General features: G+C 42.9%; 1 protein-coding gene across 1 annotated transcript in view; it reads right to left on the bottom strand.

The window, feature by feature from the left end:
• The window catches only part of SRP72 (signal recognition particle 72), a 62,903-nt gene that overhangs the window by 11,763 nt on the left and 24,094 nt on the right, over positions 1 to 27,046 (bottom strand). Inside the window, exons 10-16 of the mRNA XM_082243107.1 lie at positions 22,574 to 22,702; positions 20,257 to 20,329; positions 20,116 to 20,180; positions 16,209 to 16,304; positions 9,061 to 9,164; positions 8,905 to 8,982; positions 8,630 to 8,764 (exon numbers count right to left, since the gene is read on the bottom strand). Of these exons, the coding sequence (XP_082099233.1) occupies positions 8,630 to 8,764; positions 8,905 to 8,982; positions 9,061 to 9,164; positions 16,209 to 16,304; positions 20,116 to 20,180; positions 20,257 to 20,329; positions 22,574 to 22,702 (680 nt within the window). The remainder of the gene's footprint in view (positions 1 to 8,629; positions 8,765 to 8,904; positions 8,983 to 9,060; positions 9,165 to 16,208; positions 16,305 to 20,115; positions 20,181 to 20,256; positions 20,330 to 22,573; positions 22,703 to 27,046) is intronic.

Raw genomic sequence — 27,046 nt, 5'->3', positions numbered from 1 at the left:
CAGTTACAGCCTGCGAAAACAGACCAATAGCTATATAGGTCTGAAAGCTGATCCAATCAAGGAAAACATGGTGCGAGACATAGCTTCTATCTTGCGATCCACTGGATCTTTAAAAGGCCGAGCGTCTTCTAAAGGAATAACCGTGGCTTTATACAATCTAGCAATTGGTGAATCCACCACAGGTGGTTCTGTCCATTTCTTAATGAGGGTTTCCTCAAACGGATAACGCCTGTTAATGCGTTTAGAAATAGTAGAAATGCGTTTTGGCAGACTCCATTCTTCTTTGATTGGATTGCCAAAACATTTGGGCAATGGAAAAAACCTTCGCCACTAGATGCGTTTTTAGACCCAAAAGGGATCTCAGTTTTAGCTATTTCTGACGGAATACCCTGTAATCTTAAGGTCTCTTGAACAGATACCATGAGTGCGTTTACCAACGCTTCCTCTCTGGCTATGGCTGATGCCGAAACATCCTCCTCACTGTCTGAAAAGACAGTACACGAGACACCAATACCAGATGAAGTACCTGCAACTGCAGAAATAGGCTCAGAGTCTGAATCCGAGGTTTCAGATAATAAGGGGTTAGGCGGGGGTCGCTTACTTGCGCCCTGTCCCTGACAAGCCACTTCCACCCGGGACACAAGCTTCCATAATAGCGGACAACGATTTAATCGTCAGTGGGGTGCTGGAGGATCCTGCAGACCCCTCGAGGGGATCCGGAGGAGATACCTGAGTGGCAGGGTCCATGATAATTCAGGACACCTTTGCCAGAAAACACAAAAAAAACTTTTTTTTTTTTTTTTTTATAAATAAAAAATACCTCTTTTTTTTTTTTTTAATGTGTCTCCCCCTAGCGCAATAGCGCCCCTCAGAGTACCTGCTTCTCGATCCCAGAGAGAGAGAGAGAGGGACCCCCAAGGCTCACCAACCGATGCAGTGCAGTTTCCAACAAACTGCAGTCAGCGTCTGTCTTACACAGACTGGACTGTTTGCTTTTTCCCGGGTAGAAGGCGTGGCTCCGCCCCCTGTGTACGCCTTCCGGCGTTCCCAGCCCTCCACGAGGTAGCTGGGCTCACAAAACATGGTCGCCCCCATAGAAGAGACATAAGACTCCAAAAACATGGCGGCCGGCGTGACCTGAGGACATACATGCATTCGGTCTACGGCAAAATGGCGGCGGACCGCCGATATCGTCTTCCCAGCACATCCACCTGCTAAGAGATGATATATGGATCTGCAGAGATACACTGCACATAAGGTAGGATTATACCTCCTATGTCTGCTGGGTAGAGTGTTAGCTCTTGAACCAAGTCCACTTCCCACAAACACATGCTGTATTACAAGGGGGACTTGTAAGTATCAGATATATACTGACCATATATGGAGGGGCCCATAATATATACTGCCTCATAATGAGGAAAAAAGGGAACGTTTACTCACCATACCGAACCGACAGGCACCCTCTCTTCACAATACCCTCTCCACCGGGGTGGGGGTTTGTGGACGCCTCGACTCTCTGGTACCTGGCGTCCAAGCGAGCTTTTACTCGCAAAGTCAGTCCCTTTACTGGGACTCCGTCGCGGCCGACTCAGCGCACTGGTCTGCACGCGCTCTTAGGCAGAAACCGGGGTGACCACTGGATCTCAACATCCAGCCCGTCGCCCGGCCCCGCATACTTACTTGAATATGTCGCGGCCGACCAAGCGCAATGCCATGGTCTGCGCGCGCTCGTAGGCCGGCTGGGGTGACCACAAGTGTCGCCCAGTCCGGCATTTTTGCTTGAAGATCTCACAGGAAAAAACACTGGAGAAAACTACCTAAAAAATGTCTTTTTCTTAAAGAAAAAAAGTCTTGCCAGGACCAAAAGATCCCAGCAAGGAACTTAGGTCCTTACTCCTGACTAGACAGAAAAAAACTGATTCCCTGTAGCAGAGAGAGGGAGGATATACCCTCAGGGACTGCCCCTAGGGTGGAGCCAGAACGTTTTGTCATTCTGCCTAGTCCTACTCCTGCGGAGACAACATAACCCAGCTCTTGAGAATCAAGAAGACTACGTCTGTCAATGAGCGATAGAGAAAAACTGCTGCCTTTATGCAGCACGTTAACTTGTATGCAGTAGAGCACCGTATAAAAAAAAAAAAAAAAAGTGTGAGCATTAAAATTTTGATCTAAACTGCTGGCCATATGAGGTGTCCACTAAGAGGTCTAAAGAAGGGAGTTTCCCCAAAATGGCAAGCAATATGTGCTTTCTATAGGTTTTAAGAAACTTCCAGCTTATTAAATCTTAGATGCTATGTTTGAGATGTTACCAAATGGGTTTAAAGCATATCAGTTTAATATAAAAAAGTTGGGCGCTTTTATCATTAAAAGAATGGTCATGCAACATGTTGAAAAACACATAATTGTAGAATATAATTGCCTTACGATTGATTGGTGTAAATGCCTCAGAATAAAGTTCTGCTCCTGCACCGATGCATGCTTCAGCAGTTGCTACCAATGTACCAATACCAGCCATTTCTGTGTCCTACGCCAGCATTTCTCAACCTGGGTACAGCGGCATCCTGTTTGAGGGATGCATTCACATCACAGCTGAGTTCCCACTCCTCCGCCAAACTATACTTTGGCAGAGCGGGAGCTCAATGAGGACAGGTAAATGAAGATCTGAGTGGGGGGGGGGGGGGGGGGGGGAAGCAGCTTCTCAAGTCCAGACCTCTCCGCCTCCCCCTAAAGTGCAGTACTGCTTGAAATTTTCCACATTTTGTCAGGTTACAACCAGTGTTCTTTTTGGCATTGAAGTTTGATTTAGTTTTAGCCATAGTCTTGACTAAAATGCCATTTTACTCATCTGCAATTGTTTTAGTTTTAGTCGTCTAAAATCTCCAGTAAATTTCAATCAAATAAAATAATTTTAGTCAACTAAGATCTAATGTGCTTAGTTAAATTGTAATACATTATTTAAGCATTGCTATAGAAAGTCCAAACGCATTATATACTCCTGGAGTTAAAAAAATGTCATATCATTATTTATAGTATTAAGGTTTATAAACACATACAAATTTAGCCACTCTGGACAGTCTGAGGAGGCCTGTAATGCTGCACAGTGCTCTGGACAGTGGTCTGAGGAGGCCTGTAATGCTGCACAGTGCTCTGGACAGTGGTCTGAGGAGGCCTGTAATGCACCCAGTGCTCTGGACATGGATAATCTGAAGAGGAGGCCTGTAACACATTGCACACAGTGCTCTGGACAGTGGTCTGAGGCGGCCTGTAATGCTGCACGGTGATCGGGGGGGGGGGGCTATAATGCACAGTGCTCTGGGATGATGGTGGTCTGACTCTGAGAGGCCTATAATGCTGCACAGTGCTGGGTGGTGTTCTGAGGAATGGTCTGTAATTGTAATGTACAAACTCACATTGCTCTCTGCTCTGGAAGGTTGTCGTCGGGATGGGACTCTCGTAGGGAGGCCTGTAATGCACAGTGCTGCTCTGCACAGTTGTCTGAGGACTCAGTGGCCTGCAATGCTGGCTGCAAAGCCTTCTAAATGCTAAGCGAAGCATGCTACAGACTCGAGTCGCTTGCTTGCTGGGAGTGGAAGCAGACGGAGCTCCGTGGAAACCAGAAGTTTGAGGATAAAATGTTCTGGCCTTACAATTTAGTTTTGTTTTCATTTGTTAATAAAAAAGGTCATAAATTTTCGTCCTAGTTTTCGTCAGTGGATGAAAATGTGGTGTACATTTCGTTTCATTTTTATCACGAAAATTTTTTCGTTAACAAAACTAACATTGGTTACAACCAAAAACGTAAATGTATTTTATTGGGATTTTATGTGATAGACCAGCACACAAAGTGGCACATAATTGTGAACTGGATGGAAAATGATAAATGATTTTCAAAATGTTTTTACAAATACATTTCTGAAAATTGTGGCGTGCATTTGTATACAGCCCTCTTTAAATCTAGTGGAACCAATTGCCTTCAGAAGTCACCTAATTAGTAAATAGAGAGTCTACCTGTGTGTAATTGAATCTCCGTATAAATACAGATGTTCTGTGAAGCCCTCATAGGTTTGTTAGAGAACCTTCATGAACAAACATCATGAAGGCCAAAGAAACACACCAGACAGGTCAGGGTTAGAGCTGTGGAGAAGTTTAAAGCAGGGTTCGGTTATAAAACAAACCCAAGCTTTGCACATCTCATGGAGAACTGTTCAATCCATCATTTGAAAATGGAAAGAGTATGGAACAACTGCAAATCTACTAAAAGACATGGCTGTCCACCTAACCTGACAGGCCGGGCAAAGACAGCATTAATCAGAAGCAGCCAAGAGGACCATGGGAAATCTGGAGAAACTGCAGAGAACTACAACTCAGGCGGGAGAATCTGTCTACAGGACAACTAATAGTCATGTACTCCACAAATCTGGCCTTTATGGAAGAGCGGCAAGAGGAAAGCCATAAGAAGTCCCGTTTGCAAGAAGCCATGTGGGGGACACAGTAAACATGTGGAAGAAGATGCTCTGGTCAGATAAGTCCGAAATTGAACTTTTTGGCTTAAAAGAAAAAACGCGATGTGTGGCAGAAAACGAACACTGCACATCACCCTGAACACACCATCCCCACCGTGAGACATAGTGGTGGCAGCATCATGTTGTGGGGATGCTGCTCTTCAGCAGGGACAACCGGTCAGAGTTGATGGGAAGATGGATGGAGCCAAATACAGGGCAATGTTAGAAGAAAACCTGTTAACAGTCTGCAAAAGACTTGAGACTAGGGCAGAGGTTCACCAAGCAGGACAACGACCCTAAACAGACAGCCACAGCTACAATTGAATGGTTTAGATCAAAAGCATTGGCCCAGTCAAAGTCTAGACCTAAATCCAATGGAGAATCTGTGGCAAGATTTGAAAATTGCTGTTCACAGACCATCCAATTTGACAGAGCTTGAGCTATTTTGCAAAGAATGTGCAAAAATGTCACTCTAGATGTGCAAAGCTGGTAGACCCATACCTAAAAACACATTCAGCTGTAATTGCAGCGAAAGGTGGATCTACAAAGTATTGACTCGGGGGGCTAAATACAAATGCACGCCACACTTTTCAGATATTTGTAAAGAATGTTAAAAACCATGCATCATTATGTGCCACTTTGTTGGTCTATCACACAAAAACCCAATAAAAAACACTTATGTTTTTACCTGGAACATGACAAAAATGTGGAAATTTTCAAGGGGTATGAATACTTTATCAAGGTACTGTACCTTTAGTGATAATTATGTATGTACATTACTTTTAAATGGAACCCCATAATCCTTTACATATAGAACTGCTTTTTAGGGCTCATTCACAAAAGTGGCAAACAGTTCAGCTGCTCTGAAAAACGATCCATGCTCAGATCGCTTTTCAGAGGCATTTGACAGGCAGTTAGGAGGAAATATGTCATCTCCTCACCTCCTGTTCTAACCCCCTAAATGCAACATTACCATTCTACAACCTTGTTCTGCATTAAGGGCAACTTGGTTGGGAAAAAGTTGAAAACACTGTTCTATGCCACTGCAGTGAAGTGGTTCTCCCGTATTCAGCCAATTTAAATCGAACAGACATACTTCTGCAAGGAATATAATAAAATGGCATTTTCGCTTCAACAAAATTAGAAAGCATTTTTATTCAGCAGAACCTGTTTTTCAGCTAGATGAGAACTGCTATAATTGCTCGTCTCTGACACAGCACCTGTTAACAGAATGTATAGGAATTCTGTTGTGAATGCCGTCTCATATTACAGAAACGAGGACAGTCTACTCTGTATGGGTGTTAAGGTGCATCGAAAGATATAGTTGTGAATGGAGGCCAAGACGTAAAGGTATGCAAGGGAAGTTTTTACAGCTTTCCCTCAACAATTGAATACAAACCTGTTGAAATTTGTAAAAAGTAAAACATTTTGTGTATGAACAGGCACCAAAAGGTATTTGCAAGCTCACAGCCCTTCTATGTACAGTACATTCGTAGCTTTACGAATAAGCCCAAATCAGGGTGAAACATGCCAGAGAGTATGGCTAAGAGCAGAAACTGTTGGAAGCTTTTGATTAAAGCTTGAAGACGAGCCGGTATGAAGTGCGATTTTTTTTTCAATAGTTTGTGTTTTGAATTCAATTTTACAAACAATTTAAGAAAATTCCACAAGTTACAGACTCGCCTTAATTCCCCCCACAACCCGCCACCCTTATCCCTCCCGTCCCTTACCTATTCCACTCTATTCCCCTCTATTCCATTAATTGCCCTCCTACAACTACCTCTCCATATATATTTGCGGGACCCAGTCTTTAGTCACCCCACTGATCTTTCCATATTTCTATATAATTTCTGGTCTTTTTAAAATCTGCCCATTTTCTCCATTTATTGGAAAAGCTGTCCACTTGTTCCTCATATCTGTTATTCATATATTCCATGTTATAAAAAATACAACTCTACCACACCACTCCCTTACGGTAGGGCCTTCTCTCTCTAACCGATTTCTTTTTTTTAATTGTACCTTTCGCTACATTTAACAGATTTGGGACAAACGTATTTCTATACTGCTTTAAAGACCTGTCTGTTCTATGAAATAGACATGAACATTGGTCATCTGTGCTATTCACACCTGTAAATTTTCTAATAATTTGCTGTATCCTTAACCAGAGTTCCCGGATCTTGGGGCATTCCCACCAAATGTGAAACACTGTACCTTGCAGTTGCCAACCTCTCCAACACAAATTTGATTTTTCGGATTGACAGTTATGTGCTTTTATTGGTGTTATATACCAGTGTTTCTCAACTCCGGCCCTCAGGGCACACTAAAGCCCCGTACACACGATCAGATTATCGAACGATCTGTTGTCCGTTTTTTGTTGCATGCTAGTCTGATGTGGAAAGTGAAGAGGTTATTTTCATACGAATTTTCCCGTACGACAGAATTCTACTTCAGAAGTGATGTCATGTGCTGGATTGCTTTGTATGTGTTCTTCCGTCTCTGAGCATGCCTAGTCTTGCTCTTAAGATTTTTTTCCGTCAAAATCTGTACTAATGAGACGAAATTTTGACGGACGACAAAAATTATATAGCCTGCACATCAGGATTTTGTCAGCCGAAAAGTCGGAGTAGGCTGTCGAAAGCACTATACTAACAATCCGAAAATCGACAGATCGGTCGGACGAATTTTTCTTACAGATTTTCTTATCGTGTGTACGGGCCTTAACAGGCCAGGTTTGCAAGATAACTGAAATACATCACAGATGATCTCATTAGCTGCTCAGTGATTGCAGTATTCCAGTCTGTATCTCCCCAAGGTAATACTTAAAATCTGGCATGTTAGTGTGCCCTGAGGAATGAAGAGAGATAACACCGCTCAGGGTAGTCAAAGTCCACAATTCAAGGTGGGTGCTGAACCTCGGCTCGACACCAGGAGAAGCATGAAAGAAGAAAAATGGTCGCACACCACCACGGAATCCAATGAAGAAAAGTTCTTTATTCACATGAGTGGCACAAGGTACAGCAGGGTAGGACAGTAGATGCGTTTCACACGACTGCTGCGAGCTTGTTCTCTAGGTAGTGAACAAGCACGTAGCAGTCGTGTGAAACGCGTCTACTGTCCTACCCTGCTATACCTTATGCCACGCATGTGAATAAAGAACTTTCTTCATTGGATTCCGTGGTGGGGTGCGACCATTTTCTTCTTTCAGCGTGCCCCGGGGACCGGAGTTGAGAAACACTGTTATATACATCTTGATAAACCTTTGTAATTCATTTCTATGGTATTCACATCTATGGCAGTGCAGTGTACATATCTCCACACAGCATTCACTTCTTCCTCATTTAACCGTGATCCTATTTCTTTTTCCCAAATTTCTAGGAATAGAGGATTCCGCATACCCGCCATCTCAGAGAACATCTTGTATATCTGAGACATGCTAGGTTTTATTTTTGTTGATGGATTACTGAGCTTTTCCACAAGGTTTAGCTCTTTTTCCGATCTAACAGGCGGAGGCAAAGATCCTACAAAATGTTTTAATTGTAAGTATCTCCATTCAGTGTCATGTTCCCTACCCTAATGTTGAGTTTGTGATATGACCGGTTCTTTCCCATTATGTGTTCTATCTTTTAACTGCAAATTGCCCACCCAACCACCAAACTGTTTCTCGATTCCTGGCAAAAAACATTTTGTGCCTTCTAGTGATAACAGAGAGTTGTATTCCCATCTGGCTTGTCTGTTGAACATATCCCATACCTTATATACAACTCTCGTTATTTTGTGTGTGTCTTCGTTTATTTACCGATACTTTTGGTGGATTCCAAATGTTCTCATCCAGTTGTATTAGACTTTATGTGATTTCCATCTTAACCCATCTTTTATCCGAGTTTTTTTTTTTTTTGTCCACCATCATACATGAAATCACAGCTGCTATATAATATCTTTTAAAAACTGGAGCCGCTAATCCCCCGTGTTTTATCTCTAATGAGAGCTGCATACTGCACTCTTGGTTTTTTCCCCTGCCATATATAAAATTCAATATCATTGTTTTTATGGTTTTAAAGAATGCTGATGGAATGGCAATTGGTAGCATTTGAAATCTATAGATTTGTCCTTTGTTTTAACCAACATACCCTTGTTCCTTAATTTGCTCTCCAGCCACTTTAGCAGGCTTCTTTCTAATAAATGTGACTCCAGCTGAATTTTCTAAGGCATCCACATCCACTTTTAAGTGCATAGTGTCCGAAGAGGGTAAATGTTTGCTTAGACTGCATTTGTTAATGTAAGGATAAAATATAAATTAAAAAAAAAAAAAAAAAAAAAAAAAAAAAGAAGGGGATGTACAGCTGGGAACAGGTCACAATACAAAAATGACATTAACTTCACAAATTTTTTTTGGAAAGGATACATTTTTGCTTTATTAGGATCCACAAGTGAGTATGCAGAGATGAGTTGAGCCAAAGTATGGATATCCTTAGGATTCTGCCTGTAATGCACAAGAGAAATTAGCTATAACTTGCATCCATTATAGTATAAAAATGTATACTAGATCAAAAACACCTACTTCCATATTTGCTCAAGATCATTGATTGCTTCCTTCTTTCGTCCATGTTTTAATTTGAAATTAGCAGCTTCCCTTATTAAGGATAGGTGAGCTGGAGAATTCGGCTGTCAAAAGAAGAAAACGGTTACATTATAAGAACAAATTTGTATTGTTTCCAAATTAAATCATGTTCTGTCTATTGCAAGCAGAGAAGAAAGGCAACACTTAGCTTAACAAAGTTTCTCTTATCTAACATACAACAAACCAAGGGGTCAATGAAAAAAAAAAAAAAAAAAAAAGTAAATGCAGACAGTCACACAGCTGTCGTAATTAATGTGTCTATGCTTGAAAACTCATCCTATGGTTTCCTATTATAGTCAGCTCTAGATAGGGACGATAATGCATTTTCTTAAAATACCACATTTTGGCCACTGGATGACCCTGACAATTAGAAAACGACATTTCACATATATACTGTATATTAGACACATTACAGGGGTTATTTGCGATATCTATATGAATGCTGAGACCGTTACAAAGCAATTTTTTTAAATAAAATGGATCCCCACAATTTCACAGGCTCGTCAGAATAGACTTACATTTAATAATAACAGTAACCTAGCGATTTTAAAGTGTTGCAGATAGAGTATGGAAGGGCTTTTGCTGTCTGTGTATTCAAGACATTTTCAAACACCTCCTGTGCCAGAGATGCAAACAAAGTTAGAAGTATATCTCCAAAAGTGAGTGGAGTTCCCCTCTTAGAACAACTGTAAAAGGAACATCTGATCTCTCCTCATCTCGTTCTGGAGAAAACGCTAAAATGTTGGGGTCTCAGGCAGCAATACAAATATGACAGGTCTAACCCTTCTTCAATCTACCCATAATTGAAAGTTTTTGCTTAGGCTCCGTTCACATGTAGGCATTTTGGGGCGTTTTTGGGGAGTTTTTCTGCTCTAGGATCAGCTCTCAAAACGCCCAACAAGACAAATCCTATTAATTTCAATGGCCCCTGTTCACATCTGAGCGTTTTGACGCTGTAAGCAAAACGCCCGACGCTCAAAAAAGTACATGAGCTTCTTTGTGGGCAGATTACAGGCGTTTTCCATTGGTCTCTATTCAATCTAAAAACACCTGCACAAAAATCGCGGTAAAAATTGCGGTAAAAACGCGCGAAAACGCTACGCTCAGGTGTGAATGTAGCCTTAAAGCTAGTTTATAAGCAGCCAATACAAGGTTGCTGCTATTACTCCACTAAGCCAATAAACCCTATTCTGTCTGTTTCATTAGCTAAACTCGGTTACAAAAAAAGGTATGACTTCACTGACCTGCTCTCATTGTATAGTGTTATTACAGCTAAGTTAGCCCTGACATCAGGACTGTCAAGCTGACAAAGTGAACCCAGTTTTGGAGAGATGCATATAGGAGAGTTTTCTGGCCAAAAAGCATAATGGAGGTTAGCTTTTAGGTCCTGTTTGTAAATAGGACTTTACATTTAGAAGTTAATTTATTAATATAGTTAATGCTTAAAAAAAAAAAAAATCACAATATAAAAAGTTTAAAAACGGGGCGTGGTCTCAGCATGGCTGCGTGAAGACGTGCTTTGGCAGAGCTCCCGGTCCGCAGCTCCTTTACAGCCTTACACACAGCAACTACTCAGCATTTTTCCTGTCTGTCTCGGTCCTACCACTCACCTGATCCGCAGAGAATCTCCCCAGATGGCTTTGGACCTCATGGAATGTTTAAGCCGATACAGCTAGCGGCCTCCATGCCAGACCCTGCTAAGATGGCGCCCACGCACCTCCCGCCCAGCAACTACTCACTGTTACAGCGGAGCAAGGGAGTCCGCAGGGAGACAACCATCACATGCTCCCATTCACACCACCGAGTGACCTATCCCCCTGCCTGCCCAGATCCCTGTCCCCAACATATGACAGGGAAAGGTGCACACACAGCCCGGATCTCTCTGGCTTCCCAGCAGTTTTCACCTCCATGAGGGACACTCAACCTACCACAACTACCAGGATGAATCAAGCTCTGTCTTCACAAACCAGACAGTCAGCCAGTCAAATCGTAGTCAGAGGCAAAAACATCAGACTTCAAGGGATCCCAGAAACAATATCTCAATAGATACTTAGACCGTCCATCAGATCCGGAAATTGATATTGATAGAGTGCATAGGACCCTTGGTCCCCAACCCCCAATACCTGACAGACCCAGAGACTTAAAATGTCGAATGCACTCAAACACTCTAAAGCAGGGATCCTCAAACTGCGGCCCTCCAGCTGTTGCGGAACTACACATTCCATGAGGCATTGTAAAACTCTGACATTCACAGACATGACTAGGCATGATGTGAATTGTAGTTCCTGAACAACTGGAGGGCCATAGTTTGAAGACCCCTGCTCTAAAGGAAGAGATTTTGCAACAGGCCTGGCGAGTAGGCAGTCTAGAATTTGATGGAGCTGCAATTTACCTTTTGCCTGACATCTCCCGGAAAACTTTGATAATGCGTCTTGGATAGCTGCTTTATATTCTACTTCTTCCGCTACGGTTTGCATAAACGGCTTTGTTTCAAAACTATTTTCGATAGCCAATGGCACTAGACAGTGCTGCCCACTGTCACCACTACTCTTTGTTCTTACGCTGGAACTATTCCTTAAACACATAAACAATGGTTCCATACAGGGAGTACCTTCAAAAGAATAACATCACAAAGTAGCAGCCTATGCTAATGATCTTTTGTTCTATGTTACTAAACCTCTTACTTCTTTACCTTCCCTATTATCTGAACTGGAACAATATGGTTCGCTATCTAATTTTAAGATAAGCCTTCAGAAGTCCAAGGCCCTGACCGTATCCATCCCGACCACTGTCATTAATAACCTTTACCCACACTTTCCTTTTAAGTGGGCAACACGACACATACAGTATTTGGGGACAAAAATTCCGGTGAAGCTAAATGAGATTTTTAGCCCTGAACTTCCAACCTTTCCTTAAGGCCCTATCTGGTGATCTAAGGAAATGGGATTCTCTTGCCTTTTGGTTTGGTCGATGCAAAGTACAGTAAATTAATGCCATGCCCAGATTGTTATACTTGTTGCAGGCCTTACCAATAAGCTACCTTGAGTCTTTTGTTTTGTGCGCTCCACGTTCTTTCTTGTTTGTATGGCACAGTGCACATCCTTGTCTTAGAAGGAATCTGTTACTTTGGCCTAAATTAAACAGTTGTATAAGCATCCCAGACCCTACACTATACTATACAGCAGTCCAAATGACTAGAGTCATGGACTGGTGTAGAAACCAGAATCTCAAATTATGGGTTCAATTGAAACAGAAGCAATTAATGCGCCTGTCGCAGGATTGCCTTGGGCAGGTCAACATTATGTTTCTCTTATTACAAGTCACCCAATAATAGGTCCTACCCTGGCCGAAATAAACAGATTTTTCAGACTAGCCTCCTTGGAGAGCTTCCTTTCCCCTATGATGCCAATAATATGACATCCAGGATTTTTATCTGGACTGGCAAATCCCAATTTCGGTTCTTTATCCTCACGAGGCTTAACGCGCACTTCTCAACTCCTAAGAGCCAAAGGATGGCGTGCGATGCACACTTTGTTCCCCAGCACGTCCTTCTCTTTTCTAACTCACTTGGGATCCCTTCAACTGTCGCTCTTCTTACAAGCTTTACCTAAAACACACACTTTTCCCTAGAAAATTACATATTTTGAAGAATCATGTTTGGGGAGGGCCCGATTCGAGGATCTCTTACTACCTCATACAAATACCTCTTGGAACTTAACCTTCCTAGCGGTATTCCAGAGTGTGTGGGGTTAAATTTCAGTGCCAAAAGTGGTAACCCCCGAGCCACACTCCGGGTACTGCTAGGAAGATCGCTGGATCCTGGTAGAGGGGTTACTTACCTTGTCACCGGGATCCAGCGATGTATCCCGGCGGTGGATCTTCCTCCCGATGCTCTGTGTGCCCCGGCTTCCATCTCCTGCGACGTGACATTCACAGGGGATGGAACCGGCGGCAAATTCAAATGTAAAAACACACCAAACACACTGATACAATGCAAAATAAGAAATTCACATTAGATTGCCCCCCAGTGCCCTTTCCTGCAGTTTTACTGTAATTATATATATATATATATATATATATATATATATATATATACACACACACACATACACACAAACACACATATATACACACACACTTTAACTTATTTATAGTTTTTTATTATATTAGAATTTATGATTTTGTGTTTCAAACTTTATCATACACGAGATGTTATAAAGAAGAACGCACAGTAAAAAAAAAAAATCATATGTAAATAGTTGGTTTGGGCTGCTCATTTTCAAGAATTACGTGCAAAATAATGGTACCGCTTTCAGCACCTAAAATCCGAAAGAATCATACCGCCAGCGAGGTTAATGCTCAGTTCAACCCCCCACTTCCTTGCAAAGTGGGAAAAGGAGCTTGGAGTATCTTTTTCTGACCCTCAAAAAGGAACGTATAATCCATTTTGCACAAAAATCTTTCCTGGAGTAGCAGATACCAGGAGACCACTTACAAAATAATGACTAGATGGTACAGAACGCCATCGGTCTTGGCCAAGTTGTTTCCTCAACAAAGTGATAGATGCTGGAGATGCAACTTCTCTGAAGGCACCCTCCTAAAAATTTTCTGGCATTGCCCTGTGCTCAGCATTTTCTGGCAACATGTGCTCCAACTTATCCACAAATTCACGGATATTTCCTTACAAAATAACGCAACTGCAATACTGCTTAATCTCACACCACTATCCAAGAAACTATACCACAAATCCTTATTTAAACTCTTGTTAAATGCAGCACGTTTGCATCCCGGCTATGTGGAAGCAACAGTCTGCCCCAACAGTTACACAATGGCTCACTAGGGTGAATGAAATTCGGGACAAAACTGAGGAACATAAGACCAGGTGATCTTACTGGACTCTTTTTTGCTTCTCGGACGTGAACTTCGTTCGTTCCACATAGTGGTTTGATACCTGCCTTTTGAATAGGTCACAGGCTGAACCTACTTTCCAAAAAGCTCTCCAAGTGGTGACCTCCCTTCCCTGCACCCCCCCCCCCACTCCCCCCTCTTCTTCGCTTTACTACTTTCTCTCTCTCATTTATATTTTCTAGCTACAAAAATTTTTTTAAACATTACTGGATATGTACGGAATCAAGCACACACAATTATATCTGAATGTCATACTTTCCATACGTACTATGAGACCTTTTAGGAATGACTTCCAACTTAGAGACATATCTTATTTTTTCAGAGACCTTACTGTTAACTTTTAATGAATATCTTTCCAATGTTCAGCTATAATTAATGCTATTCTTTATAGTGGACATTCCTGGAAACTATTTTTACATGTTATGAAAAATGGTGGTTTCATGTATAGAGCCATGTACTCTTGATCTGTTGCATATCCTTTAACCACTTAAGCCCCGGAAGATTTTACCCCCATTCTGACCAGGGGGTATTTTGCAATTCGGCAACGCGTGACTTTAACGGACAATTGCGCGGTCGTGCGACGCTGTACCTAAACGAATTTGGCGTCCTTTTTTTTCCCACAAACAGAGCTTTCTTTTGGTGGTATTTGATCACGCGCTATAAACAAAAAAAGAGCATCAATTTTGCAAAAATAACAATATTTTTCACATTTTTTTATATGAAATTCCCCCCCAAAAAAAATGTAAAAATCAATTTTTTAACATTTTCGGCCAATTTGTTTTATGCTACCTATGTTTGGTAAAAAAAAAAAAAAAAAATCGCAAAAAGCGTATTTTGATTGGTTTGTGCAAAAGTTATCGCGTTTACTAACAAAGGGAAAGATTTTTGTAATTTTTGTTGTTTTTTTTTTTTAACGCGTAATGGCGGCGATCTGCGATTTTTTTTGCGGTACTGCGACATTGCGGCGGACAGATCGGACCCTTGACTGACATTTTTGACACTTTTGGGGTTACCAGTGACATTTCTACAGTAATCAGTGCTATATATATGCACTGTTACTGTAAAAATACACTGGTAGTGAAGGGGTTAACTTTATTTGGGAGGGAGGGGCTGTGTGTGTCCCTAGGGGCGTGCTTTCTACTGTGATTGGCTGTGGCTTCAGCTGTAAGGACAATGATCAACGGATCTACATAGTAGATCCATGTGATCTGTGTCTTTGCAGCGAGAAGAATGACAGGCAGCTTGTTTACACAAGCTGCCTGACATTCCCCCTCTCCCCCGCCGATCGCCGAGTGACCGGCGGACATCGGGTCCGCTGGTTACACGCGCGGGGGGGGTCCGTGACCACGCGGGGGCGCGCTCGCTCCCTAGACCCTCACAAGCAAGCAACGTAGCCCTACGTTAGTTTGCCTGTGAGGGGCTGACCGCCGACGTAGATAGTCGTGCGGCGGTCGGCAAGTGGTTAAATAAAAAATAAAAAAAAAATAAAATACAATTTTAAAATAATGTGGTAGAGTAGGAGGTGATGTTTTCCAAATATTGACTTTCTGCCCAATAACCCCAAAGAAAGAAAAATTCCCAAATCTTAAGATATTCTTTAGAGAGAACTTTTTCATCAACAGAAGATCTTTTGGCATAAATGTGTACCAATTTTATACACTGTTCGGGAATTATTTTGGCTTATTGCATTCCAAAATGATCTAGCTTGCACAGGGTAGTTGGAGAATGCAGAGCACCACACTTTTCAAACAGACCCCTCAAATAACATCCTACACTTGTGTCTGGGATCACTGGTGGAGGATTAGGCATTACCTACACAGTAAACTCAAGTTTTTAGACCACAAATTCTAATATCACATTTACCTGTTTTGTATCCTACATCTGGTTTCTGAAAATTGCCATCTATATTAGAAGCCCAATGTCTGGTTCTTTCAAGTTTGACCATTGAAGTCAAGCCTGTTTAATTCCAGTCTACTTAAAACCCAGGTCAAAGCAGAAAAAGATCTTCTGGTGTGTGGGCACTTTATGTACTGAAGAGGGAAATGTACTGAAGAAGGATTTGTTCAGCCTTTCGCCAACATTCTTTTAGGTGTTTAATACATACATTATAAGTGACCATTTATTCTGCACAAATATTTTTTTTATTCTGCTTCTCACATAAAAATGAACAAAGCTCTTACTTGATTTTCCTGATACCAGCTAATAGCTTGGTTGAAGACCTCTATGGCACTGTCAATATCTTCATCATGACTGTGCATAGTAACAAGTGCAGACACCTGGATGTGGGTACAAAACAACAATTTTCACATTTTTCAGTACTTGGGGCAAGAAAAAAAAAAAAAAAAAAAAAAACAACAACTAAGGCCCCTTTCACACTATCCATCCGTCGGACGGACTCCGTTTATCTCAGTGGGGGGATCAATCCGCCGATCCCCCGCTGAGCAGGAGAATGACAGCTGTTCTCCGCACTGTGTGCGGAGATACAGCTGTCAGTTCCCCATACATCTCTATGGGGGAATCGGATGGGAACAGACCGTCGGTCCATTCTCATCCGATCCGCTGGACGGATGGAAAATAGGGTTTCCATCCGTCCAGATTTGACGGATCAGATGTCAGCGGACATGTCTCAGCTGACATCCGATGCCCCATAGGGATGCATGGGGGGACCGTTCGGATCCACTAAAAAAAAAAAAACAAAAAAAATGTACAGGCGGATCTGAACGGTCCGCCTGTGTGAAAGAGCCCTAAATCTTTAAGATGAAGGAAAAAAAAAAAAAAAAACGAATTTTACATTGGATTATGAGATCTAGATTAATTTTTCTTCTTCAGAGAAGTTCCTTAAACATATGTCTGGTAACGCATGCAATAAGAGAAAAATTAAAAAAAAACAAAAACAAATAATGGTCACAGTGTGGAAATACTACATTTTTGGCCTGGAGACATGCTGTAGAAGACAATACGAAACCGGGCGCATGTTACATGAGGCTGGTAGAGATCAGTGCTTTTACCCCCAATCAAAGCTCTGCAGACTGCTGAGTTCCAAGGGCTGCTCATCATATACCAAAGGTCCGCAAGCGGCTCTCGGGTCACAGGTTGGGCACTAGGGGTTTACAGTATCTACCAACTACAGACACATCCTAAAGTGATAGACCAGCTTTTTCTTAAGTGTCTGACCTAAAAGGTAGGACTAATGCCTCACAGGTCTCCTAAAATCACCATAAATTGTCTTGCTAGACATTTTTCATGGATTTTCTGAAATAAAGCTCAGCTACAGTGATCATGTATTATTATGTTTAATAATAGTTATGGTTGATGTTCTGACTTCCTTCTTGTGTCTGTTACTAGCCTTAAAGTGTACTTCAAGCCAAAAAGGTGTATACTACTTTAACATTAAACAAAAGTGTCGCCCTGTGGAAAAACAGAAGATAAAGAAAGAGTACCCCCATAGGTGTGGGATTTTGTATGCCACTCACACACTGAAGAATACAATTAGTATGCGTATAAAATCAAATTTATTAAATAACAGAACAAGAAAAAAATTACACAGACATGTATGTCCAGAATAAACTGGACACGACAGATTTAAAAAACTTGCAAGTATTGACAGACCAGTATCCGTACAGAAGACCCTTGGGCAACATTGGTAGGAAGAACCGGAACAGACCCTACGCGTTTCGGGTTTAGAAACCCTTCATCAGGGGTCACCCAAAGTTCAATACACAATATTTACCCAAGACAGTTTTCTTAGTAGGGGCAACTGGACTGTCAGTTAAAATCGTTGTCAACCGAGAGAAGGATGTCTGGTGTCGGGGAGAACCTTATTCATTGGAAAAGAAGAAAGTAGGGCAATGTGGGCGGAAGCCGACAGAAACATCCTCCGAGAATGTCCACGCCGAGGTGAACAGGACGAAGGATAATATCCATGTCTGACAAATGTCCTACTCATATACCTTATCTACTTCTTGCCACGAACAAAGCGTACTCTTATGAGTGATCTCTGAATCATTTGAGTGACTTTTATCACTCATGGAAAATTTGGACCAGTGATGAGTCATTGTGGTGCCCACGTTTCTGTCGGCTTCCGCCCACATTTCCCTACTTTCTTCTTTTCCAATGAATAAGGTTCTCCCCGACACCAGACATCCTTCTCTCGGTTGAAACCGATTTTAACTGACAGTCCAGTTGCCCCTACTAAGAAAACTGTCTTGGGTAAATATTGTGTATTGAACTTTGGGTGACCCCTGATGAAGGGTTTCTAAACCCGAAACGCGTAGGGTCTGTTCCGGTTCTTCCTACCAATGTTGCCTAAGGGTCTTCTGTACGGATACTGGTCTGTCAATACTTGCAAGTTTTTTAAATCTGTCGTGTCCAGTTTATTCTGGACATACATGTCTGTGTAATTAATTTTTTCTTGTTCTGTTATTTAATAAATTTGATTTTATACGCATACTAATTGTATTCTTGTTCAGTGTGTGAGTGGCATACAAAATCCCACACCTATGGGGGTACTCTTCCTTTATCTATTTATCGGGATGATGGCCACCCACACTGGGTATTGAGTGACAGGTCCTACCAATCCACGAAAAACAGAAGAGGGGTCAGTTCCCAGAGGAAGATATGGATAACACTCCTGGACCAACGCATAAGGGAAAGAAAATAAAAAATGTGACAGACCATGGGAAAGAGAATAAAATTCTCACATGAAGGGCAGCAGGGAAGTAAGGAGGACTGGTTTTCCAGATACTTGTTCCCCATATAGAAGAAGAAAAAAAAAAAATAAAAGGGGTTCCCAAGAGGAAAATAGGGGGAGCCAAGGCAGACGCAAGGCTGCCAGGGGCAAAGGAGAGAAAAAGCCTTGGTTCTTTCAAGGGACCTTTTAAAGGGAGTAAGCAAAGTAGAGGGCAAAAGCAATTAGAAAAACAACTTAATGCCAAAGAGCATGAGAGCTGAGGTGCAAGGAAGAGGAGGACATACAAGGTCGAACCAAAAACTGCAGGGTACTGAGGACTAGGTATTTGGCAAATCCAAACAGAAATTCCCAGACAAGAATAGTTTTTTTGATGGAATTCCTAAACATTGAAGATTGCAGAGTATATAAGCGATCAGTATGCCCCAGGGAAAGAGGGGCTACCCACCTAGGGGGTTGGAATTTGGTGGACATCAGTGAATTACAGATGTTGGAAGTTCTCTGGGCAAATGCTGTGCAGCAGTTGTAAAACAGAGGACTTTTGATGTAAGAGAGATACACAAGTGATGAGGCACCCACAGACTGCACATGGAGAGCAAAAATAAAAAAACAAACGAAGCACAGAGAAGAGGGGTAATGCGTCCTTCACCCATACTAAGTCAGAAAATGGAAGTTGACTGCTAGAAAAGACAAGGTTTTTGAGAAGGCAGAAGAATGGCTTTTTAGCACATAAAAAAAACAAAACAAAACAAAAAAAAAAAAAACACCCACACGGGCAACTTGGTAAACCACAACTCCTAAACTGGGAGGAAAAAGAATAAACCAGAACTCCAAGCAGGATCTAAAAGTTGTAACCAATGAGATGTGTTTTGGTAGTAAGGAGTAAAAAAAAGTCTCTAGGTAGTGGAGCTGATCTCCCCATGTAGTAAGCAGGGAGAGTCCTAGTGACCATAAGTGGGGAAAAAAAAAAAAAAACAGGGCACAGACTGCCAAGAAATGAGGTCATCCGGCAGAACCTGAAATAAATTTTATGGCAGGGCAAGTGGGGGGTGCTAACAAGTTCCCTATCACACTTGTGAGACTTGTGCTGCGACTACAAAATTGCATGACAAGTCATACCCCATGATTTCCAATAAGTACCATTCATATCTGTTTGACTTCAAGTCGCAGCAACATCAAAGTAGTCCCTGCACTACTGGTCCGACTTTGATGTGACCTGAGGTCCATAGACCTCAAGATTACATAGGCATGGCTTCAAGTCGTGTCAAAGTCACGCGACTTTCAAGTCATACAAGCCTAAAAGTGTGTTTCTGAACATAGAACAAGGCACAGACAAAATGTGTCATAATGAAAAGAGAATGTGAATTAGAATGTTGAGACATAGCCTTATTTAAACCTACCATGCCAGGCTTATGTTCCAGTTCTTTGATACTTTTCATGATTATGCATGCCTTGGTTACATTCCCTGCACAAGAAACACTACAAGTTAAAATGGAAGAAAAGAGTAACATACTCCAAAACTTTATTAAATAAACACAAACCTTGTGCAAGTTTCAGCTGTGCCATTGTAAGTTTGATTTGCGTTGCTTCCTTAGGATGCTGGTCGGCGAAGTCCTGTATTTATAATAATAAAAAAAAAAAAACATTAAATATTCCAAAAGCTTACTGACCTAATATCAGCCTCCTTTTCTCTTGTTAGACACTGTACAGAATTACTACTAGTATCTGGTAATCAGGTATGCTGCATGCACACGGCATGGAATAGGCTGACCTAGAGAGTAGTTTGAGCAGGTGGTAAACTGCCACTGCACATTTACTGTCAAATCACAGGTTGGAAGTAGGGAGGCAACTTAGCTTTAATGCTTAAAGCTGAGTTCCACCCAAAAGTGGAACTTCCGCTTTAGGGAGTCCTGACCCCCCAACATGCCACACATTTGGCATGTCATTTTTTGGGGGGGGGGGGGGGGGGGAGCAGGTACCTAATTTTGACAGGTGCCCGCTCCCACTTCCGCTCGGAGCGCCGTGACGCCCTGAGCGGAAGTTCTCCTCTCCCCCTCCCTGCAATCTTCTGGGACACGTCAGAGGTCCCAGAAGATTGCCGGCCAATCACGGCGCGCAGCGCGACTCGCGCATGCGCAGTGGGTACCCGGCTGTGAAGCCGCAAACTGTAACAGCCGGGTACCCACAGCAGTGATGCCGGCGCCGAGGGAGAGGATCGAGGCTTCCGGCGGCCGCATCGCTGGACCGTTGGACAGGTGAGTAAATGGCTGGAACTCCGCTTTAAGTGCAGAGGAAGTCAGGTCACTAGCCCAAGATGTGCAAATTTTAGAATTTAGATTGAAAAATATCATTAGGAAAGTAGAGAGTATTAATATATGTATTTAGCTGTTTGCCTGAGCTTTAACGCTAATCCAATTTTCAAACTCCATGACTGTCACCCTAAACCTTATTTCACAACTATATTTAACTTACCCAGAATAAGCATTTCCAAGTGAGTCCTGACACGGATTACATACAGTACATGCTGTTTCCAGAGAAGCAAAGTAGTAAAATAACCTTGGAGCTGGCACATTTGAAATTAATTGTACAATACCTTTTTTCGTGTTTTTATAACAGTTGTAGAGTACTGTCCCTCCCGTGGCCATTTATTAATACAGAAAATTTGTAGTTTAAGGTATAAATAAAAGGCAACACTTTTTTTATTTTTTAAAGAGTTAAAATTAGAAGCCCTGGTCAGGGTTTTTTTGCTCTCTGTGTCCCTATTAGCTCAATTCACATCTCAATTTGTTCCGTTTACTGTTATGACTGAAAGTGAGTGAAAAAAAAATACTACATTTTGGGTCATACCCAGAAAAGCAATAGAGGGGAAATCTTTCAATTGGGACACTAAATTCTGTGTGCTCTAGTTTTAGTAAATAACCGAGCTCCATGTCTTTTTGAAATGTGAAATAAAAAAAAAAAAAAAAAAAAAAAAAAAAAACCCACACGACAAGGGTTAGAACACTCACTTACTCCAAAATGAAATAAGTTTGCCTTTACTTTTACATTAGGCGATACCCTTCAATAGCTAAAATGAAGTTACTACTAAAGGTGCACGCTTCAAGCTTTATAGAATCCCGAAAATGGTTCTGAAACCTACACAGTTGCAAGAATGAAAAATGCAATTATCCTATTTTGACACAGAGTAGAACACAGTCTAGAGTTTTGATTTTTATTTATGCATTTACATTCCCTTTCAGCCTCTCTTTCCTGTTGACTGGAAGTTTCAGTTAGTATATTAATCTTAAAAAGGTTTATGCTGTAGCCTCTTTTGCAGAATTGGGTTTCTTCAGAAACATCTGTTGGGTTGTTACTTGTGAATTATTGAAGGCATTTTGCACACAGTATCAGACATGCCAAGTTCGAGAATCTGCAGCTAAAGAAAAAGTGTCCTTTATTCTGCTCTAGGTGATCTAGGTATTAGCATGCCAGTAAGTGCTGTGGATATTTATGCAGGTTTCACAATCCTACCGCATTCAGATAAATGTATCATTTACTACTCTACTGTTTAGGGATCTTTCCACAATAAGTGGTTTTAGATTTGGATTGCTGATCTGCTAGGAGAGGTGGTTCTGAGAAAAATGTCATCTTTTTATTGTATTGATGAAGCTGGAGTTCTTTTGTGATCGGTCACAGAACAATCCAGGCGTGGATTTTATATATATATTTTTTTTTTATTGAGGTCGTTTTTTTTTGAGACTACAAAACCTTTCAAGTAGCACGCCTATGTTAACGAGGTCAAAATTAGCCCCGTTGTTATAAACACATCAACTTATATGAATCTGGGAGAATATACTGTAGAGGAAACATCAGTTCTACCTGCAGCAACTCTATAGCTTTTGTATGCTGCTTCTCCCGACACAACTGGGCAGCTTGGATAAGCACAGGAAGAAGATGTTCAGGTTTCTGACTTTGTAAAGCTGTAGCCAACTTTCGACACTGTTCAGCCTAAATAAAAACAGAACATATGCATAACACACATTAGAAAAAAAAAAAATCATCAAATCGAAATTAAATTATGCATACTTATATTTTTAACTGGAAGCAAACCCCACAAATTACTATGAGTAGAAGACAACCGGCTAGTAAGATGTATGCGTACATCCCAGCTACATTTTCTCCTGTGTCAAATACTCACTTTGTCTAACTTCTGTGATGAAGTTAGCAGGCTGGCAAACATTGAATGAAACAAGCAAATAAGGAGAAGTATTTATTTCTGCAGTATCATGAGACCGTTTGTAAAGGGACTACTTGTAATTCATTCCAGAGACACGTGTTGAAGAGAATCTTGTGACTCAGTGGAGGAATCCTCTACAAGCATAGAAGTTAAGATGTGGACTTAAAAATTTAACAAATATCTTAAATAGAAAGGGTAAAAAGAGGTTGCCGTCATATGGATTATGGTAGGTGTAAGGGAGGTGAAAGAAAGGTCCCCCTTTATTATCATCCCCACTTGCCCAGAACTTTCTTCCCATTTATGTCTAATTAATGTTCTCACCCCTACATTACAGCTACTGGCTAAATTACCTGCTGTCACCTACAAATATGGCACTGTGTATGTCCCATCACACAAGGGCTTACAGTACATGATATAAAAAAAAAAAAAAAAAAAAATCTAAAAATGGTCATAGAGGAAGCGGACAAACGTTTACAAGGCCATCCGTGAGCACAAATTGAGAGTCTGATTTCCTGAAAGACTCCGTAGCTGCCAGGTACACCCCAATTGCCCGGACCACATCCAAGGCACGCAAGGCGATTTCCTTCAGGTGTTTAGGCCTAGGACACAGGTAAGGCAACACGATGTCTATATTCAAATGAAAATCAGAGACCACCCTAGGAAGGAATGAGGGACAGGAGTGAAGCCCCACCTTATGCCTGTGAGGTCCCAAGGGGGAAAAGGAGACCACACCGGAGGGACCAAGTGCCGAACACCCTGAAGAGAGGTACACACCAGAGATGTAGCCAAGGGTCGTTGGAAGAAAACCGCCAAGGCCGACACCTGGCACTTGATAGTACTCAAGGCCAATTTCTGCTAAACCCCCCCCCCCCCCCCGTTGAAGGAAGGTCAAGAACCGAGCCACCAAAAAAAAAAAAAAAAAAGAGTGAGGAGGAACCCCAAGGGATTCACAGCACGCAACGTACGTCTTCCGTGTACGATGGTAGATCTTCCAAGAAGTAGATTATCTAGTTTTTAACAGCGTAGGAATCACTGATTCAGACAATCCCCTATCCTTCAGCACCTGGCTTTCAACAGCCAAGCTGTCAAAGCCAGCGACTGTAAAGCAGGCTGGAAGATTGGCCTTTGGGATAACAGATCCTCCCTGAGAAGACGCCTCCAAGGAAATGTCGGCAACCAGCCGCACAAGGTCAGCGTACCAGGCCTGACAGAGGCTAGACCGGGGCCACTAAAATGTCCAGAATCCCTTCTGCCTGTAGAAGTCTTGGTAGAAGCTTGAGAGAAGGGAAGGCGTAAAATCAGACGATGCTTTCCCCATGGCGCCACCAGCACATCTGTGGCGTCCGCCAGAAGATCCGGTGACCGAGCCACGAACCTATGTACCTTACTGTTGAGCTGAGACACCAACAGATCACCCTCAGGGATGCCCCACCAGAGACACAACTGAGGAAACCCTTCCGGATAAAAAGACCATTCCCCCTGGTCTAACACCTGCCGATTGAGGTAATCCACCTGCCAATGTTCCACTCCAGGAAAGTGAACGGCAGGTAGGGCTGAAATGAAACGTTCTGCCAACCTGAGAATGCCAGCTACCTCCAGAGCTGCCAGAACACTTCTTGTGCCCCCTTGGAGATTGGCATAACCAACAGCTGTGGCATTGTCTGATTGAATGCGTACTGGACAGCATTGTAGATGATCCTTCCAATGTTCCAGGCACAGCCTGATCATGCGCAACTCAGGACATTGAGCAGTAGTCTAGATTCTTTCAGGGTCCAGAACCCCTAAGAAGAACTTCTGCCGAGGACGCCTCCCCAACCGGACAGGCTGGTATCCATGGTGACCACTGTCCAAAACAAGGGTAGGAAGGATTTTGCCCTGCCATAGCGCTGGGAAACAGAGCCACCAAATCAGTGACTCTCGTACCCCGGCTGGACTTGGTTGTCCAGAGACTGTGGATGCTCGACCCATGTGAAAAAGAAGATTCCATTGCAGGGACCTTGCATGGAACTGCGCAAACTGGACCGCCTCGTAGGTTGACACCATCAGGCCCAGTACCCGTATACAAGTCCGGAAGGATGACCATCTTTCGGTCAGCAGGAGACGAACTGTAACCTGCAGCGTCTGAAGTTTGTCCGGAGGAAGAAATACTCTGGCTAAGGCCGAGTCCAGAGTCAGCCCCAGATAGCCTAGTTTCATAGAAGGGACCAAGGCTGACTTGCGAAGATTAAGAATCCAGCCAAACTCCTTGAGAGTTCGTATGGTGATCTCCAGGTTTTCCGCCAGCGCAGCAGAAGACTCTGCAGAAGGAGATCGTACAAGTAGACCAGTACCGCGATCCCCCAATGGTGAAACAATGCCAGTACTGGGGCCAACACTGTAGTGAAGACCCAAGGAGCAGAGGCTAGACCAAATGCTAACGACCTAAACTGATAACATTCCTCTCCCACTGCAAAGCGGGAAGCGTTGGTGACCGACACATTGGAATGTGAAGGTAAGCGTTTTTGATGTCTATGGAGGCAAGAAAATCCCCCTGATGCAAAAGAGCCACCACTGTGCGAATGGACTCCATCCTGAACGTCTGCACCTGCACAAAGCAGTTCAGCGTCTAGAGGTCCAGGATTGGACGCACCCTGCCCTCCTTCCTGGGAGCTGTAAACAGGTTGAATAAAAACCCCTGAAAAACATTTGGCAATCGGAACCGGGACAATCACCCCTTGAAGCAAAAGATCTTGCACCGCCCCAAAGAGGACCTGTAAGTGGACTGGGGACAGTCGCAAGTTGGAAGCAAAGAACCTTTTCCGGAGGGCGAGCACAAAACTCGATCTTGCAACAGGATTGTCAGACTTCGTGGACCCACTTGTCATTTACCAGTGAAGTCCATGGGTCCGGGAACCAGCGGAGACGTCCCCCCCACCCCAGGTACAGGTGATGGCACACCTTCATGATGAAGGAGTCTGCGGGTCTGGAGAAGCCCACTCTCGATTTGCCAGACCAAGTTTGCCTGGATCCATCAGAGGTGGCCCCGAAAGGCTTCGATCCTGAGGGATGAAAAAACGTATGAGAAAAAGGGAGGGCCCACTTCTGCGACGAGGGTCCTTGCCCTTAGTAGCCTGTGGAAGAAAGGTACTCTTCCCCCTTGCGAGACCCTTAATGATGTCATCCAAGTTAGCTCCAAACAGGCGATCTCTGTGAAAAGAACAACAGCCAGAGCTTTTTTAAGTCTTTTTTTTTTTTTTTTTTTTTTTTTTTTTTAAGTCTGGTCCGCAAACCAGCATGTTAGGCCGAAACAAGGAGCCGCATCCAAAGATGCAGCACAGATAAACCACAGCCCCTGGACCATCTGGTTCGCCAGCAGAGCAAAGGCTGGTGGGAGCTGTTCTCCCTCCAGGTCACAGCGCAAAAGCTTAGCCCACTCTGTCAGAGTTTGCAACACCAGTGCAATGGTGAACACCCGCCTCAATGCCGAGCCAGCCAGGGTGACCATATTGTGGGCCACAGCCTCCGCCTGTTTTCCTGTTTTGTCAGCCAGGTCCTTAAAGGCCAGAGACTCTTTAACTGAATCATGGATGCTTTGTGTAACCTGGAAACCAGAGGGTCCACCACTGGTGTAAAAGACCAGTTTTTGAAAAGGGACTTTTCATAGGGGTATTGCCTAGCAAACCGCTTAGGGACCACAAGGGGCCGCTTCGGTCATCCTCACTCTTTCGTGACAATTCTGTCAAAATAGGCGGGGAAAGGGAAACATCTTTTGCCACTCTAGGTGGTTTGTGAGTGCCAACGAAACCTGCGCCCCTCATGTTTAGAGGCTCACGCATAAATACAATCAGTGCGCGGTTGCAGATGTGGAGGAATCATCCTCACTATCTGAGTAATCAGGGCCCGTGGTTGCAGACCCATCAGGGTGACCCACATCTGCGGTTGCCGAATCAGATTCAGGATCTGAGGGAACAGATGAGACAGGGGAAGGCAGGGAGCACTTTTTGCTAGCCTGGGCCCGAAAAACAACCTCCACTCAGGACACAGGGGACTCCAGGACCGCTGTCAGTGCATGGGTGGATGGTTTGGACCCGAAGGGCCCCGCAGCCTTAGAGAGGGGGATCAGGTGGGGAATTTGT

Source organism: Pelophylax lessonae, assembly GCF_965119305.1.
Source record: "Pelophylax lessonae genome assembly, chromosome: 1".
Taxonomy (NCBI): Eukaryota; Metazoa; Chordata; class Amphibia; order Anura; family Ranidae; genus Pelophylax; species Pelophylax lessonae.
The sequence above is the reverse complement of the archived record's forward strand: the minus strand, read 5'-3'. Positions and strand labels throughout refer to the sequence as shown.